Below are 18,013 nucleotides of genomic sequence, written 5' to 3' on the forward strand. Positions count from 1 at the left end.
GAGAGTGTGCCTTATTTGGGCTGCAAAGAAGCAGAAATGTGTAGTTTTATTTCCAGCTAGTCTATCGTTCCCCTTTTCTGTTTTATTTTATTGTACCGAAATGATTCTTATTGATGATATTAAAAGTAAGAGTTCTTACTGTTGACCTTACAGGAATATATTTTCATTCCCACACTTGAAATAATTTGATTTGAAAAGTACAGTAATCACATCAAATATGAAGAAATTCGAAATTTACTCACCTTATTCATACAGATGGCTTTTGTCAGAAATGAGTCTGTGTCATCGTTCAGGAATATTAAATTGTTATAAAACCATATCTGTGCTGTATAAATTTCTTCCGTGCCCCTTCGTGACATATAACAATTAATCACCTTTCTGTGCCTTTTTTTTTCAAGACAGTACGCATACTAAGAATTATTTTTCTAACAACATCTTTTGTGAGTGCTGCATCTCTAACTATACTTTATTCAACAGCAGCTCCAGCCACTTTTCTTTCTTTATTTTGTCATAATATGCTTTTGAAATTGTCTAGATAACAAACTACAAAGAAAATAGCAAACAAATAAGTAAATTAAATATCTTCCGCAATGCTTCTTGCTCTCTGAACAAGTCAATAAATTTGCTGATAAAATCATTCTCTCACGTAACCATCCTGTACGATTCACACAACTGTGTTATTCACACAAGTACACAACCACATACCAATTGTTTTTATTAGTAACTCGATGAGGAAGCATTATCAATTTCCAGTAACAGAACGTAATTTCATTTTCGTTAACAAATTTGTAGTGCTCTTTACACCTTTGAATGGTTAACAAGTTATTTCAATTAGCCACGTAATGGTTAAGTATCAGGGAACGTAATTTTTATTTATTAGAAAGTTCTTTCACACTCTATCTCCGTTTGCCATGGGACAGGTGACAAAACTGTTTACAAACAAACGAGTCATACGCAAGTAGCTATACATCACACACAGATCGCATGTACAATCCGGCAGATTGTCTGGGATTTCCATGCGATCAGCCATCAGTGACGGATCGCAGCGATTTGCCCCCACATGTGCGACCTATGAAGTGATAAATCACATGTGCGATGGATCGCTGCTATCTGTCACTTGTGTGTGGGACCGCTTACTAATTCATTAATTACATTGCATAAGTAAACGTTGGTTTTTAATTATTCAGGGAGAGTACGTTTTATTCTCACTCTTGTGTTCCATAGTCAATGATACATAATTTACAATGAAACATCTAGGTGAGACAAGCAAGACAGCCTCTAAGCATTTTTTTTTAAATCGAGCATAAAAATATAGCTGACAATATTTTTTTAACCCGGAGTCATTCTTTGCAGTTTATGTGGAGGTTACAAAGTTGTCTAAGTGTGTGTGTGTGTGTGTGTGTGTGTGTGTGTGTGTGTATGCTCTGATCTCGTATTTTAGATGTGGAAACGTAATGTTTTGGTAATTAAAGAAAATCTTTCAGTTATATTTGAGCACAGCCAAGATGGATGTTCTGGGGCTTTCTTGTAATTGGCTCACTAGTTTTAATGACAGGTAGAGTGCTACGCTCTGATTGGACAGGTTAAAAACCACAAGTTGACTAGTTTCACCATCTTGGAATCTTACTTCAAAATTTCCCAGTAACATAACTGAGCTAGTTCAGCCATTTTGGATTTCGTTGGTCATTTCACTTTCATGGCCACTAAAGTACTAGGCTGTCACTGACTGGAGAGAGAGGGTATTAAATTTCCCACTAGCACAACTGGGTTGCTGATTGGTGGTTTCATTTTAATAAAAGTGTGATTGTCTAGAGTGGGGAGCAGGAGGGGACGTGGTCATTGATAAAAATGATGACATCACTGACAAGAGTAATTACGTAACTGATAAATATCGCAGACCTTGAGACGTAATAGGCTTTCAGGTTATTTGTACGCGATCACCTTCAGCAGGCAACTAAGGATCAATGTGCACTGTAGGATCAATAAGTACTCTTCAAGGTACCGTATAGTGCGTGGCGGAGGGCACATTGCACCAGTATTATCAATTTTATTCTCTATTTGTTTCGAATCTTTTCTAAATAGCTATGTATGCACCCTAAACTCTGTCTCTTTTTCTTATGATCCCTATGTCATGCGTATGCTCGTTGCAGCATGAAGATAGCCTTGTATCAGATACACCACCACTTTTGTATTGGTCATACCGATTTGTTACAGTCATAGCAGAGAAGTCTGTTCTCGGGGATGCTTGATAAATACTTGGAACACTGGAACACCATCGTAAAATCAGTCGCACTAGCATATTGAATGCGATTTCCTTTACAGATCTACCGAACTATCCCAAAACCGTTACAATCTCAGCCTACTATACACTTCTCCTGCCTCGTGATGACTGGGTGTTGTGTGATGTCCTTAGGTTAGTTAGGTTTAAATAGTTCTAAGTTATAGGGGACTGATGACCATAGATGTTAAGTCCCATAGTGCTCAGATCCATTTGAACCATTTTTTTACACTTCTCCTAACGCTGATTTTAGGTGGTCGTCCCATTTCATATCATGTCTTACATGATGTGACGTGATCAAGATGTTCACTGCTTATCTTGTTGCCAGATACTGGATGATGCTTTCTCTTTGTTACAGGCATTATCTTGCACATTCCCACATTGACACTAAGTGGAAATTTTGTCCAAGTGTTTCTGCAGTTCCTAACGATTGTACAACGACGATACCGTTCTGTACATATTGCATTGTCACCGAACTGTCCCATACTGTTGCTACACTCGTTGCCTGGTGTAACGCACTGGGTCCTATTAGACAAATATTCCTCGAGAGAATCGTGTGTTTGCGAAGATATTCCGTATGATTGTTTCTTCATTAGTTGTCGGCTTTCTCACATTGTGTCGAACGCCTTGGGGAGAACTAGGGAGACGCGGTCTGTCTATCCACCTGCATCTATTGTTTGCAAGGATTTTTTTCCTTTGTTTCTGAAACGTTGCCGGTTTAATATTCCAGCGAGTATCAAATAGCATTACAAATGTTTATAGATACATATTTCAAATAATTTTTGAATGTGTATATTTTGTTTAAAGGTATATTATTAACACGTATGGCTGGCAAACCTCAGATGCATACGCATACGCATCATGAATTCTGTTAAACCCACAGTCGAGTCAGAAATCGAAAACATATTCCGCACTAAGCTTCGGTGTTACATATCTGACCATCACGTAGTCAACGCATGCACTCCTGCAGGTCATCGTTGCTTAACATACATGATCGGCGACAGCAACACGGAATGACACACACAGCCCATATGGTGGTTCGTAACTTCAGCGCCAAACTATGGGGAAAGCTGAGTCGCACGCTGAAGATCATTGCTTGTTATCGAGGACTGTATTATGTTAACCCATCATTTAACAGTTCTGAGCGTGAGGTCCCTGTAAGGTTTTGAGAATCAATAGCGACGACCCAAAACACAGTTCACTTAACACAGTTTCTAACGAAATTACAACAGGTGTTCTACCAGTTTCCCCTGACTCTCAACGCCAGCCTAGCTGGAAACTGGTCCTACTCCACATATTCTTTGTCAGTCAAAGCCGACAGCTAGTGATGCATGCGCATCCATTGTTTGTCTCTTATTCGGAAGAGAGTTCTCAATACTGATTTTTCATTGCTGATCAAAATGCATTATCCAGTTTCTATCACAGCACGAACACCGCACTTAGTGAGACATGATACTGAAACGATCATCATGAACTTACTTTTTGAACTGAGCACTGCCCAAACGTTCTGCTGAACTACGTCATTCATGACCCTAATCAATGGTGAAAGTACTATTATTCCCATTTTAACAGTTTTTTCTCTTTAGTTTTTGAATAATCCTTTTCTATCTACATACATGATCTTTTGGATATGGTGGATAGCAATGTGCGGCTGTTTGCTGATGATGCTGTGGTGTACGGGAAGGTGTCGTCGTTGAGTGACTGTAGGAGGATACAAGATAACTTGGACAGAATTTGTGATTGGTGTAAAGAATGGCAGCTAACTCTAAATATAGATAAATGTTAATTAATGCAGATGAATAGGAAAAAGAATCCCGTAATATTTGAATACTCCATTAGTAGTATAGCGCTTGACACAGTCACGTCGATTAAACATTTGGGCGCAACATTGCAGAGCGATATGAAGTGGGACAAGCATGTAATGGCAGTTGTGGGGAAGGCGGATAGTCGTCTTCGGTTCATTGGTAGAATTTTGGGAAGATGTGGTTCATCTGTAAAGGAGACCGCTTATAAAACACTAATACGATCTATTCTTGAGTACTGCTCGAGCGTTTGGGATCCCTATCAGGTCGGATTGAGGGAGGACGTAGATTTGCTACTGGTAGGTTTGATCATCATGCGAGTGTTACGGAAATGCTTCAGGAACTCGGGTGGGAGTCTCTAGAGGAAAGGAGGCGTTCTTTTCGTGAATCGCTACTGAGGATATTTAGAGAACCAGCATTTGAGGCTGACTGCAGTACAATTTTACTGCCGCCAACTTATATTTCGAGGAAAGACCACAAAGATAAGATAAGAGAGTTTAGGGCTCGTACAGAGGCATATAGGCAGTCATTTTTCTGTTTGGGAGTGGAACAGGCAGAGAAGATGCTAGTTGTGGTACGAGGTACCCTCCGCCACGCACCGTATGGTGGATTGCGGAGTATGAATGTAGATGTAGATGTAGATATATCAGTGAAGCATGACAAAGTTGAGTGTCTGTGGTGTGATTCAGACTGGAATATTATAGTCTTGGCCATTTCATATTGATTAATGCCTTTAGAAATTAACAAGAATTTTCTGGTGCAATTGAAATCGACGTAGGTTTCTAAACAGTTGACCACTGAACGCAACAGATGCTTCTCTGTGGAGTTCAAGCGACTTGTTGACTTCCCTGCCCACCTGTTGATAGCGTTTACTTTCATATGACTTGAAGAGCAAACTATTCTGAATGTCACTACAGTTACTTAACAAAGCATAAAGTTTCCGAGCTTCACAAAAGCGAACAAATAAAAGACCACTTCATCTTCTCAGAAATACACGAAACATCCCCTCAAAAATCTGTGCAGTCAACTCAAAGGTCACTGATACTTAGTATGTGTCAATGATCCAACAATGAAGATGACCAGATAATTCAAGAGGTGTCTGCGTACAGACTTCGAAGTGTTTTCACATTTTCGTCTTTTATATTTAACGTGTTCATTACCAACGAACCTGCCATGTTGCTCTAAACTTCATATTATGCTTGTCATTTGTCTACAGGAAATTACGTTTTTTGGGCTTCCCATTTCGGAAAACTTTTGTAAAACGTGAAATTAGACTAGTTATCGGTCATGTGTAAAACAGTATCAGATCATAACAATAAATAAATTTATTTCACGTGCTGTCTTAAAAGACAAAATCATACAGCTTTCAGTTTCGAATGAAATGACTTGTTACAGAAGAGATGATGTACAATTTTATGTTGAGCCTCCTCCTCCTTCTCCACATCGTTTTATATAACTTTTCTGGAATCTGGCCGTATACGACTAACACCATACACAAAGACAAGACTTGCGTTTACAATTAACCACATATCGTTTTTAATGTAGGCAATAAACGGCAGTTCTTACCAACGCTCACAGTAAAGTCTTAAGTCCTTCAAAACTAATGAAAAACCGTTCTTCATTGAGTCTTCTGTTTTTTGGTCTTAAATATGACGGAAAACAGATATCTCACCAGCGAATATATCGCAAATGTAGCGACTGCAGCTACAGCCAGAATGAAGGCGATGACATCTAGCAGCAGCAGCTGGTACCAACTGAGATCCATGGCAGCACTTCGCAGATGTGGAGCTCCCTGGTGCCGTAGTACGTACTCTATCCACCAGACGGCCTGTGGAAGCGACTGCGCCTGGTGCTCGCGATACACTGCTGACAGCTTCTTCATGTTTTCCCGATACCTGTTGACATCACATCACATCACCAGCAAATCTTGAGAGTAAATGAACATAATGGAGTGCTAAGTTTGAAACAGCTTCTCATAAGAAGTGACTTTAGTTTAAATTTGTTAATTTCGTGCACGTTTGTTTATTTGTCAGGTACAGTTCAGCGATTTATTTGCTATGTATTACATAGTCAACTGTCTTCATCACGCCAGGCATTTTTTTGTGCTTGAACAACCACTGCAGTTTTTACAGACCCCAGTCTAGTGTTAGCTTTCGCTATTGCATCAGCTCATCTACATACACCGTTTTCTTCTGTGAGTTTGACTCAACTTCTCATAGGAAACGACTTATTTTAAATTTCCTCTGTGCTCACTGGTTTAATTCGTTGATTTTGTGCCAGTTTGTTTATTTGTCAGGCATATTTCCACGACTTATTATCTGTCTAGAGAAGTTCAAAGCACCTATGGGCTATAAACAGTTCTGGTGGTTGGTTTTTGCTATGATGAAGTAATATTTTAAATTCTATTTATAGATTGCGTGAACGTTTTTTTTTTTTTTTTTTTTTTTTTTACATATTACGTTTCTGTTTCATGTTTGGTGTCCTCCCTCGTGGCAATTATAAGAAGAGGAACCAACCACAAGAACTGTTTATAACCTATAGGTCCATTACCCCAAAATGTAAACTAAATAGTAAAAATATGTACATATTCCAAGCCACTGAAGATGCCTCGCAGACAATAAAGACGAAACGCGTATGGTACAAAAATTGTGTTTCATTCAGTTGGCCACACGGGTTAGCCGCGCGGTCTCAGGCATCTTGCACGGTTCGCGCAGCTCCCCCTGTCGGAGGCTCCAGTCCTCCCTCGGGCACGGGTGTGTGTGTGTGTGTGTGTGTGTGTGTGTGTCATTAGTGTGAGTAAGGTTAAGTTAGATTAATTAGTGTGCAAGCCAAGGGACCAATGACCTCAGCAGTTTGGTCCCATAGTCCTTACCACAAATTTATAAATTTCCATTCACGCGTAGTCAGACGGTACAAAAAGTGAAAATTGTCAATATACCGTAATATTACACGCAACTGAGGAAGACAGGAGCACAAAAGTTAAAGATGCGACTGCTGTGTTCAGATGTGAGCTGATGTGGCGACCCTTCGCTCACAGATTCAGGCAGTGTTGTCTTCGGTCACACACCTTTGAACTACTGCCGATGGGCATCATTATGGGGGGCCAGACGTGAGGATCTGAGGGACGTCCAGCACGTCCAATGAGTCCCTCGATTGGTCCACTACGGTGGCCACACCAGGTACTGCATGCACTGATGTAGACCCCTCGCCAGTTGTCGAGTGGAAGGTCGCTCCAAGTTGTGGCAGGCGGCAAAAGACTTTCCGAGTGGTCGATCTGATGCCCCCCTCTCCCCCACCCCCCAGTATGTCTGAAGAACATGTTTCGGGTACTATCTGTGGCCAACAAAGTCCCTGAGCCACATGCAGTCGCTCGTCCTGTTCTAGAGAAAGCCTCTCGGCCTGCAAGGTCTGGACATTCACAGAGGGTGGGCTTATTGGTAGTGGGGAGCTCAAACTGTAAGGCATACGTGCATTCCCTTCACGTGTTTATGCTAATTATTACGCACGTTTATGCGATCGGGAATGCTCAGCTGTAGCCAGGCTATATGTACATCTGACAATTATGCGTCAGCACGGAGCATTAACGATAACATCATAGGGGGCAATGTTGTGCAACCCTAGCAGGGACAAAATCCGAGTATTCGGGAGTAGGGTCTTACAGTCGGAGACAGTGTTCTGAGACAAACTTCCGTCACAATGTCCGCAAACGTGACGTCAGATCCGCCTGACAACAGCGATCTAAACGCCCATTGGCTGAGAGTTTTGATATATATATATATATATATATATATATATGCGGAGGAGGCGAGTGGAGCGTCCCTACTGGCTGAGGGAGAAAGGTGGGGTCTCTCTTGTGCGTCGGAAAGAAAGGGCGAGTTAGCGAGGCGCCAATTAAAAAACGCACGGTCGAGTAACCGGAGGCGGCTCCAAGAACAGTCGAGAGTAAATATAACAGTGATAAACAAGACACAAAGTTGAATTGAAGGTAATAATTATCAGTGAACGCCACGTGCCGTGACCAGTATCTGTAACGAGTCTCGAAAGAGATAAATGTGCTGTAAAGTGTTGAGTATAACGGCGTAGCCAAGAGCCGCCATATTGGAAAGTCTGTGACGTGTGTTTCAAAGTATTCTTCATTAAAACGAGTATATTACAAAACGTTGTTAACATTTAACAACTGACATCCCGACACACCCCACTTCAGCAGGATCACAAATCTACATTGAACCTGGCGCCTAAGCGCTACTACTGTGCGACAAGGGACAACCGAAGCAGCAAAACACCAGGTTAGAAATACAGAAACCAGAGAAGTAAGGCAGAGTCGCTTCCTTCTCGCTACAATGCCACAGAGGGTATTGTATAACGATAGGTGTGTAGTGGGGCCCATTGGAGATATGGCTGCCAAGAAGGGGAAGCGACCAATGTGCACTCTGCATGCATACCAGAAGGACTGATTCGAGATGTGGTAAGCGTGCTTCTGGATGCCATAAGGAGCACAAGATGCAGCCAACTGCTGATCGTGACTCATGTCGGTACCGGCGAGGTGTGTTGCTTTGGATCAGAAGATATTCTCTGTGGTTTAGGGCCGCTAGCTGAAATGGTAAATACTGGAAGTCTTACATGCAAGATGAAGGCGGAGCTCACCATCTGCAGTATCGTCGACAGAAACGACTATGGTCCTTTGGTACAGAGTGTAGGGTCTGAATCAGAAGCTGAGGCAGTTCTGCGACCGCATGGTTGCAGATTCCTTGATTTGCGCCATCGTCTGGTTGGATCCTCGGTTCCGCTTAATAATTCAGGTATTATCTACACACAGGAAGTGGCCACACGTGGAGGGGGGGGGGGAGGGTTACGTGGAGGGGACATGGTGGTTTTATAAGTTAGAGGGTCTCAAGAAATTACAAAAAAAATGTTCAGATGTGTTTGAGTTCCAAAGGAACCAAACTGCTGAGGTCATCGGTCCCTAACTAATGTTAAGAACAACACACACACACCCATGCCCGAGGGAGGACTCGCACCTCCGGCAGGAGCGGTCGCGCAATCTCCGACATGGCGTCTCAAACCACGCGGGCACTCCACGTGGCGGGAAATTGCAGAATGGGTGTTTGTCTGAAAGGGTGCAGGACAAATACAGGAAGGTAAACCTAGCAACAATCGGTATTGTAGCGGAAAATTGTCGTAGCTGTGTTGGGAAAGAACTAGAGCTCCAAGTGCTAATAGAAAGCACTGAAGCTTAAATCATTACATGGAAACCTGGTTAAAGCCGGAAATAAGTTGAGCTGAAGTTTTTTCAAAGAACCTAACAGTATTCATAAAGGATAGATTAAATAGAGCTGATAGCTGAGCGTTTATTGCTGTCAGAAGTTTTTTAATTTGTAGTGAAATTGAAGTAGATTTTTTCTATAAATTTGTATGGTTGGAGCTATAATTGACAACCGGAATAAGTTAATAATTGGTTCGTTTTTCCGACCCACTGACGCAGATGACACAGCTGCTAAAAATGTCAAAGAAAAATTGTTTTGATGAAATCTTCTCGGGTTCAAATGGTTGTAATGGCTCTGAGCACTATGGGACTTAACATCTGGGGTCATCAGCCCCCTAGAATTTAGAACTACTTAAACCTAACCAACCTAAGGACATCACACACATCCATGCCCGAGGCAGGATTCGAACCTGCGACCGTAGCGGTCGCGCGACTCCAAACTGGAGCGCCTAGAACCGCTCGGTCACCTCGGCCGGCTCTTCTCGGGTTATCAGCCGAGTGGTGGTCTCGTCTTGTCGCATCGTTTCAAAGAGTTTCAATGAGCTTCGTACGCCAGAAGATGATGGGTACGAAGCTCATTGAAACGTTGCGACAAGACGACGCCATCACTCGGCTGATAACCCGAGAAGAATTCATTAGTGCAATACGCCGAGAAAGACTGCAATCGCATAACTGCTTTTTATTTGGAACAGATACCCCACGCAAACAGGTGGTAACTCCAATTTAGCCTCGACATTTCGGCAAAAATACAGGTTGCAGCCGGCGGTAGGCATAAAACGTTGTCCGAAATTGTACTGAAAGCTTTCTCAGAAAATTATTTCGGATAGTTAGAATAGGAGCCCATTCGAAGCGCATATCGCTGCGAAAACATACTTGACCTCTTAGCAACAAACAGTACTGAGCAAATAGGGAACATCATGACGGATACGGGGTTAGTGACCGCAGAGCAGTTGTAGCCAGACTGAATACCGTAACATTCAAAGCCATGAAAAATAGACGCAGATTACATCTGTTTAGAAAAGCAGATAAAAATTTGCTCGACTGCTTCCTAACAGACAGTCTCTACTCCTTCCGGTCTGATTATGTATGCGTAGACCAGCTGTGGTCTGAATTCAACGAAATAGTATCGACGGCAGTTGCCAGATATATACCACATAAATATGTAAGAGATTGTACTAATGCTTCATGCTACACAAACTGTGTCAGAACACAGTTACAAACGCAACGAAGAAGCATGATAAATTTAAAAGAACGGAAAATCCCCTTATTAGCGAAGTTTTATATAAGCTAGAAATTTAGCACGAAATTCAATGCGAAATGCTTTTAACAGTTTCCACAGCGAAACTCTGTCTCGAAATATGACAGGAAACCAGGAAACCCAAACAGATTCTGGTCATATGTAAACTACACCAGCGCCGAGGCGCAATCAACATCTTCACTGGGTGATAGCAATGGCGTGCCACTGATGACAGTGCCACTAAAGCAGAGGTACTGGACACGGTTTTCCGAAAACCCGTCCCAAAAGGACACGAAGTAAACATTCCACAGTTCGAATCGCGAACAACTGCGAGCTTGAATAACTTAAAAGCAAATATTCTCGGTGCAGCGAAGCACCTTAAATCACTTAATAAAGGCAAGGACTCTGGTCCAGATTGTATACCACTCAGGTTCTTTTCAGAGTTTCTGATACAATAACTCCATACTTAGCAATGGTATACAAAGGCTCGCTCTTCGAAATATCGTTACCTAAGGACTGGAAAGTTGCGCAAGTGACACCAATATCCAAGAAAGGGAATAGGAGTAATCCACTGAATTAGAGACCAATATCGCTAACATCAATTAGCAGTAGGATTTTGGAACATATACCGTGTTCGAACATTATGACAACCAGCCAACACCGATTCAGAAAATATCGGTCTTGTGCAACACTACTAGCTCTTCATTCTCGCCAAGTAATGAGTGCTATTGACAGGAGATGTGAAACTGATTCCTAATTTTTAGATTTCCGGAAGCTTTTGACGCACTACCACACAAGCGATTTCTAAGAAAACTGCGTGCGTATCAACTATCGTCTCAGCTTGCGACTGGACTGGTGATTTCCTGTGAGAAAGGTCACAGTTCGTACTAACTGATGGAAAGTCATCGAGTGAAAATGGAATTAATATTTGGCGTTCCCCAGAGTGAAGTGTTATAAGTCCTCTACTGTTCCTAATCTACATAAACGATTTAGGCGACAGTCTCGGTAGCACTCCTAGATTGTTTGCGGATGGTTCTGTCATTTACCGTCTCATAAAGTCATCATACGATGAAACCAAATTGCAAAACGATTTAGACGGGGTATCTGTATGGTGCGAAAAGTGGCAATTGACTCTAAATAATGAAAAGCGTGAAGTCATCCACATGAGTGCCAAAAAGAATTTGCTAAATTTCGGTTACGCGACAAATTACGCAAACCTAAAGGCTGTAAATTCAATTACATACTTAGGAATTATAGTTACTTATAACTAAGTTAATAATTTAGTTGGAACGATCACATAGACAATGTCGCGTTAAAAGCAAACAAAAGGTGATGTGTGTGTGAAATCTTATGGGATTTAACTGCTAAGGTCATCAGTCCCTGAGCTTACGTACTACTTAACGTAAATTATCCTAAGGACAAACACACACACACACACACACATGCCCGAGGGAGGAACCTCCGACGGGACCAGCCGCACAGTCCATGACTGCAGCGCTTCAAACCGCTCGGCTAATCCCGCGCGGCCCAAAGGTGATGATTTATTGGCAGAACATTAAGAAAATGCAACAGATCTAATAATGAGACTGCCTACATTACGCTTGTACTTCCTCTTCTGAAGGATCTCTGCGCGATGTGAGGTTCGGATCACATAGGACCCACGGCGGACATCGAAAAAGTTCAAGGGAGGGCAGATCGTTTTGTATTATCGCGAAATATGGAAGAGGACTGTACGAATTGGGATGGATATCATTAAAACAAAGGGGTTTTCCGTTGCAGTAGGATCTTCTCACGAAATTTCCGTCAACAGTTTTCTCGTCAGAATGTGAAAATATTTTACTGGCGCCCACCTACATAGCCAGAAATAATCATCATAAAAAATAAGAGAAATTAGAACTCGCACAGAAAGATTTAAATGCTCGTTCTTTTCGCGCGCCTTCGAGAATGGAACGGTATAGAAACAGCTTGAAGGTGGTTCGATGAACCATCTGTCAGGCATGGAATTGTGATTTTCAGAGTAATTGTGTAGATGTCGATGCAGGTGAAGAAAATAATGAACGGAGTAGTGTACCCAGATATGCTGGAAAACCTTTTAATCTTGCTGACTGACGAGGGTGAACAAGAAAGCAGTATAAACTTCGGGAAGGTGACGCACCGCCGGACTATTTGACTACTGCCCGGGATTCCTTCAGCAATCGCCTCCCACGTAAAAGGATTGATTGAGGAGCGACGGTTGCACAGGATCTCACATGTATTGATTTTTTCTTGGGTGTAGGGAGCGGGGGGGGGGGGGGGGTTCATCAAGAATACTGTGTTTGCCCACACTTACTGGCTCCTCCACTAGATTTGAAAGCAGTAACCTATGCCACAATTAAACAAGGTACGCTTGACATTCTGAAGCTAGTTCGGCGACAAACTGATTTTAGATGGGATCTGTGCCACATAAGCAATGGAGGTCGCATTCATTCTGTTTAACTCTGAGGTAATAACTTAACGTACTTCTCTAAAAATGACACCAAAAAAGCGACTCTAAGTCAGATGAATAAATCAATGTGAATTTTCAGGGTTGTTATTTCCTTTTCAAAATATACTATATTATTTACAGCAATATTATCCGCTACGTAGCACTACTTGAAAGCCTAAAAATGTGTGAAAGAAAAAATGTGTACCTGGGATCCTCGAGAACCGTTCGTATAGCCTCTAAAACTGTGTCCTTCGTGACGTGCCGGAACTGCAGCCTGTAGCCAATCTCAGCAGCGACGAATTTTTCGACATTGTAGTGCTGGTCTCCCATGAACGGAATTCCAATTAGAGGAACACCATAGTAAGTGGCCTCATTGAAACTCTGCAGGCCACCTTGCGTGATGAAGACTTTTACCTTAGGATGTGCTGTGGACATAATACAAGCATGTTACTAATAGGTTATAAAAGTACGAACATTTCTTTCATTTGTGAAAATGTTCCAAGACGTAATATATTTAAAGAAGGTATTCTAGTAATTAGATTCTAACATTAAACATTTTCAGTTTTGCAAAGTTAAAATATCTGTCAAGACCTCCTAGTCACCGATCAAGTAAGGCATAGATGATGCCCATTTAAGTATCTGATCCCTTCTGGAATAAAGCTCCACATAAGCACATGTGAATGGATCGGATAGCACATGCGACATGTATACTAGAGAACTGCAATACGTAGAAGACTAGGCAGGATGTTTCCACGACAACGGACCAAACTTTCAAGGATAATGCAGAAACGAATAAACTAAAAACTAAAATAAGGATTCTGAGCCTTATTGTCGTTTAGTGAAGTAAGCATCGATTTTAGTAATGCCCACAAAAACTGTTTTATGGATGAGGGAGTTTTAAGGGTAATAAAGCCTCTCCTCTGAATTTATTAAAAAATATTTACTGTTGTATTGTAATATAATACAAATTATCATAGAAAAACCTAACAGTGAGTTAAAAGGAACTAAATTTTTAGCTGGGTGATCACTGACTTAAGAGTAGAAGAGCCAATGACTCTTACACTAGTTATAATCTATGCCCAACTGAAAGTGCTGAAACAGAACATAGTTTTGAAATCTTCGCTGGTCTTGTCCAGTAGGCACATAAAATACAGGGTCATGTCCAGAGATAACTAATGGACTGCTGTCCTGTGACCAGCACAAGTTGTGACACTACTGTCACATTTCGCTATGTGGTAATGTTCATTTTCGGTCACTGTTTCGTGATTGTTATACTGTGTGTGCTGGATATGTGAGTGAAGAAAGAAAATGTTGCATTTTTCCTGTTAGGAAGGCTGACTACAGGCGTGGGCTCTGGGTCCTACTGTAGGCAAACGGCAGTCAGTGAATCTCATGATGCCGGCCGCGGTGGCCGTGCGGTTCTAGGCGCTCCAGTCCGGAGCCGCGATGCTGCTACGGTCGCAGGTTCGAATCCTGCCTCGGGCATGGGTGTGTGTGATGTCCTTAGGTTAGTTAGGTTTAAGTAGTTCTAAGTTCTAGGGGACTGATGACCACAGCAGTTGAGTCCCATAGTGCTCAGAGCCATTTGAACCATTTTTGAATCTCATGAAGAGGTGAGACTCCACAATGGAATTAGGCCACTGGCTTGTTCGTGCTATTGTGGTCAGCGCCGGTGCTGTGTCTATATGTGGGCAGGAGTCGCCACGCTACTGTTGCCATCCCGAGAGAATAACTGAGTCTAACTCTGTTGACTAATCTGCGTGCACTACAAAGACTGAGACAACGCGATGTCCCCCGACCAGCAAGGGGATGATGGTTGGCTTTCGCTACAAAAATTTTGTTTACCCTATCCTATTGTGTCACTCGACCTCCTCATCTGATGCGATGTTGCCGACCAAACTAAGGAAACTGTTAAGTCTCCAGGCTGTAGTAGAGGGTTCATCTGTAACTGCCGTCTGCACGCTGGCTGATTTGGGAGAATGTAACTGTCGGCAGGGTGATCCATACTGTGAGCCGTTATTGCTTCATTAGGTTGCCATGCATTTTAATTACTTAACTGGTTCCGATTTTCTGGTTCTTCTGATTCGTTTATTTTTGAATCTACACTACTGGCTATTAAAATTGCTACACCACGAAGATTACGTGCTACAGACGCGAAATTTAACCGACAGGAAGAAGATGCTGTAATATGCAAATGATTAGCTTTTCAGAGCATTCACACAAGGTTGGCGCCGTTGGCGACACCTACAACGTGCTAGACATGAGGAAAGTTTCCAACAGATTTCTCATACAGGAACAGCAGTTGACCGGCGTTGCCTGGTGAAACGTTGTTGTGATGCCTCGTGTAAGGAGGAGAAATGCGTACCATCACGTTTCCGACTTTGATAAAGGTCGACTTGTAGCCTATCACGATTGCGGTTTATCGTATCGCGACATTGCTGCTCGCGTTGGTCGAGATTGAATGACTGTTAGCAGAATATGGAATCGATGGGTTCAGGAGGCTGATACGAAACGCCGTGCTGGATCCCAACGGCCTCGTACCACTAGCCGTCGAGATGACAGGCATCTTATCCGCATGGCTGTAACGGATCGTGCAGCCACGTCTTGATCCCTGAGTCAACAGATGGGGAAGTTTGCAAAGCAACAACCATCTGCACGAACAGTTCGACGACGTTTGCAGCAGCATGTACTATCAGCTCGGAGACCATGGCTGCGGTTACCCTTGACGCTGCATCACAGACAGGAGCGCCTGCGATGGCGTACTCAACGACGACCTGGGTGCACGAATGGCAAAACTCCAGGTTCTGCTTAGAGAATCATGATTGTCGCATCCGTGTTTGGCGACATCGCGGTGAACGCACACTGGAAGCGTGTATTCGTCATCGCCATATTGGCGTATCACCCGGCGTGATGGTATAGGGAGCCATTGGTCACACGTCTCGGTCACCTCTTGCTCGCATTGACGGCGCTTTGAACAGTGGACGTTACATTTCAGATGTGTTACGACCCGTGGCTCTAGCCTTCATTCGATGCCTATGAAACCCTTCATTTCAGCAGGATAATGCACGGCCGCATGTTGTAGGTCCTGTACCGGCTTTTCTGGATACAGAAAATGTTCGACTGCTGTCCTGGCCAGCACATTCTTCAGATCTCTCACCAATTGACAACGTCTGGTCAATGGTGGCCGAGCAACCGGCTCTTCACAATACGCCAGTCACTACTCTTGATGAACTGTGGTATTGTGTTGAAGCTGCATGGGCAGCTGTACCTGTACACGTCATCCAAGCTCTATTTGACTGAATGCCCAGGCGTATCAAGGCCGTTATTACGGCCAGAGGTGGTTGTTCTGCGTATTGATTTCTCAGGATCTATGCCCCCAAATTGTGCGGAAATGTAATCACACGTCAGTTCTAGTATAATATATTTCTCCAATGAATACCCGTTTATCACCTGCATTTCTTCTTGGTGTAGCAATTTTAATGGCCAGTAGTTTATGAACCGTCAGGCGAGCAGATCTTGTTGCGCTTTCTCCATATAGTCTTCCACATATTTTGGTACACCCGCAGTGTTACCACAATTTATAACTGGTTGGGATTTGGAGAACTTTGCTCTCTGCAAAAGCTATTGTGCTTTATATCACTCATTAGAGTAAATAAATATCTGTTACCTCAGCCTTTATTTAAAATACAAGGTGCTTTAAACTATCCTGCAACTTCTCCGTGGCAGGGCGAACCTATAATAAACATAACGTGTTATGCATCAAAGTTGTGCTGTGACCACGCTTTCGTTGTGGCCGGTGACCAACGATCAGTCACATAACCAATTCAGAGAACAGAACAAGCATTTCACTCACCCTTGATTTGTGTGATCCGAAATTTGTTTTATAACAAGCGATGCCCTGACGCTTCTCTTATAATCAGTGATTTATTTGGTGATAGGCATTGCAAGCGATTGTCTTGTACGGTTACTGCCTTGTAACGAAAATTGGGCTTTACTGTCTTGTGTTATCACAGGTTTGTTTTTTAATGATCATTGCACGCAAGCTTCTTCGCGCGTCACCCACCCACCAACCGAACCATTGAACTTTCAAGGCATAAACAAATAATGTCTGGAGAAGTGTCAGTGGTACATCGCTAATGCCCCACTCTGGCGGGTGCTCTCGCTGTAGGCGGAACCCACACGTCAGAGTATGTTTGTTAATAGCCTTCTATTTAGCGTCAGTAAACGGGAAAATCAGCGCCAAATTTGCGAGGCTGATCTATCGTCTGCATCTTTTTTTACGTCGCTTTCGGCCACTTCACTCTTCAGCTGTGAATGGTCCTGTGTCTCAAAAGCGAGGTCACCATATGTTGGTATACTTAACACTGCGTCACAGTAGATGCTGTGGGCGTCTCGTTGATTGCTACAGCCACCAATTCAATATATTGAATTCGCTAACAAGGCAAAAATGTTAACAAATAGGGAGCAATGGACTGTCATCCTTAGCGTGGACGTCATGCTGTTAACAGAGCTGGAAAACAGGGCGACAGAACGCTTCCACGTGGAACTCCATTCTCTTGTCAGACTGATCTAATAGGATATGCTCAATTAACATGCTGGCCGCTGTGGTCTAGCGGTTCTAGGTGCTTCAGTCCGGAACCACGCTGCTGCTACGGACGGAGGTTCAAATCCTGCCTCGGGCATGGATGTATGTGAGATCCTTAGGTTAGTTAGGTTTAAGTAGCTCTAAGTCTAGGGGACTGATGACCTCAGATATTAAGTCCTATTGTGCTTAGAGCCATTTGAACCATCAATCAACATGGCAGTGGGAAGTCGTCTTCCCAAGCCTTACTAAAGGAGGTTTCTGACGATGTAATACCACCGGGAGGTATCGTAAACCTCCTCAAGAACTAAAATGCATAGTATGAGATGGTGACTGCGAAGGAATGCACGCCGTATTGCTGTCTACAGTAATCTCAGTAGTGGTGGT

General features: G+C 42.8%; 1 protein-coding gene across 1 annotated transcript in view; it reads right to left on the reverse strand.

Moving 5' to 3' along the window:
- Nucleotides 1–5,390: 5,390 nt before the first annotated feature.
- LOC126475022 (UDP-glucosyltransferase 2-like) overlaps nt 5,391–18,013 on the reverse strand; it is an 85,299-nt gene continuing 72,676 nt past the window's right edge. Inside the window, exons 6-7 of the mRNA XM_050102562.1 lie at nt 13,250–13,469; nt 5,391–5,975 (exon numbers count right to left, since the gene is read on the reverse strand). Coding sequence (XP_049958519.1) covers nt 5,699–5,975; nt 13,250–13,469 — 497 coding nt within the window. The 3' untranslated portion in view covers nt 5,391–5,698. The remainder of the gene's footprint in view (nt 5,976–13,249; nt 13,470–18,013) is intronic.

Source organism: Schistocerca serialis, chromosome 4 (assembly GCF_023864345.2).
Source record: "Schistocerca serialis cubense isolate TAMUIC-IGC-003099 chromosome 4, iqSchSeri2.2, whole genome shotgun sequence".
Taxonomy (NCBI): domain Eukaryota; kingdom Metazoa; phylum Arthropoda; class Insecta; order Orthoptera; family Acrididae; genus Schistocerca; species Schistocerca serialis.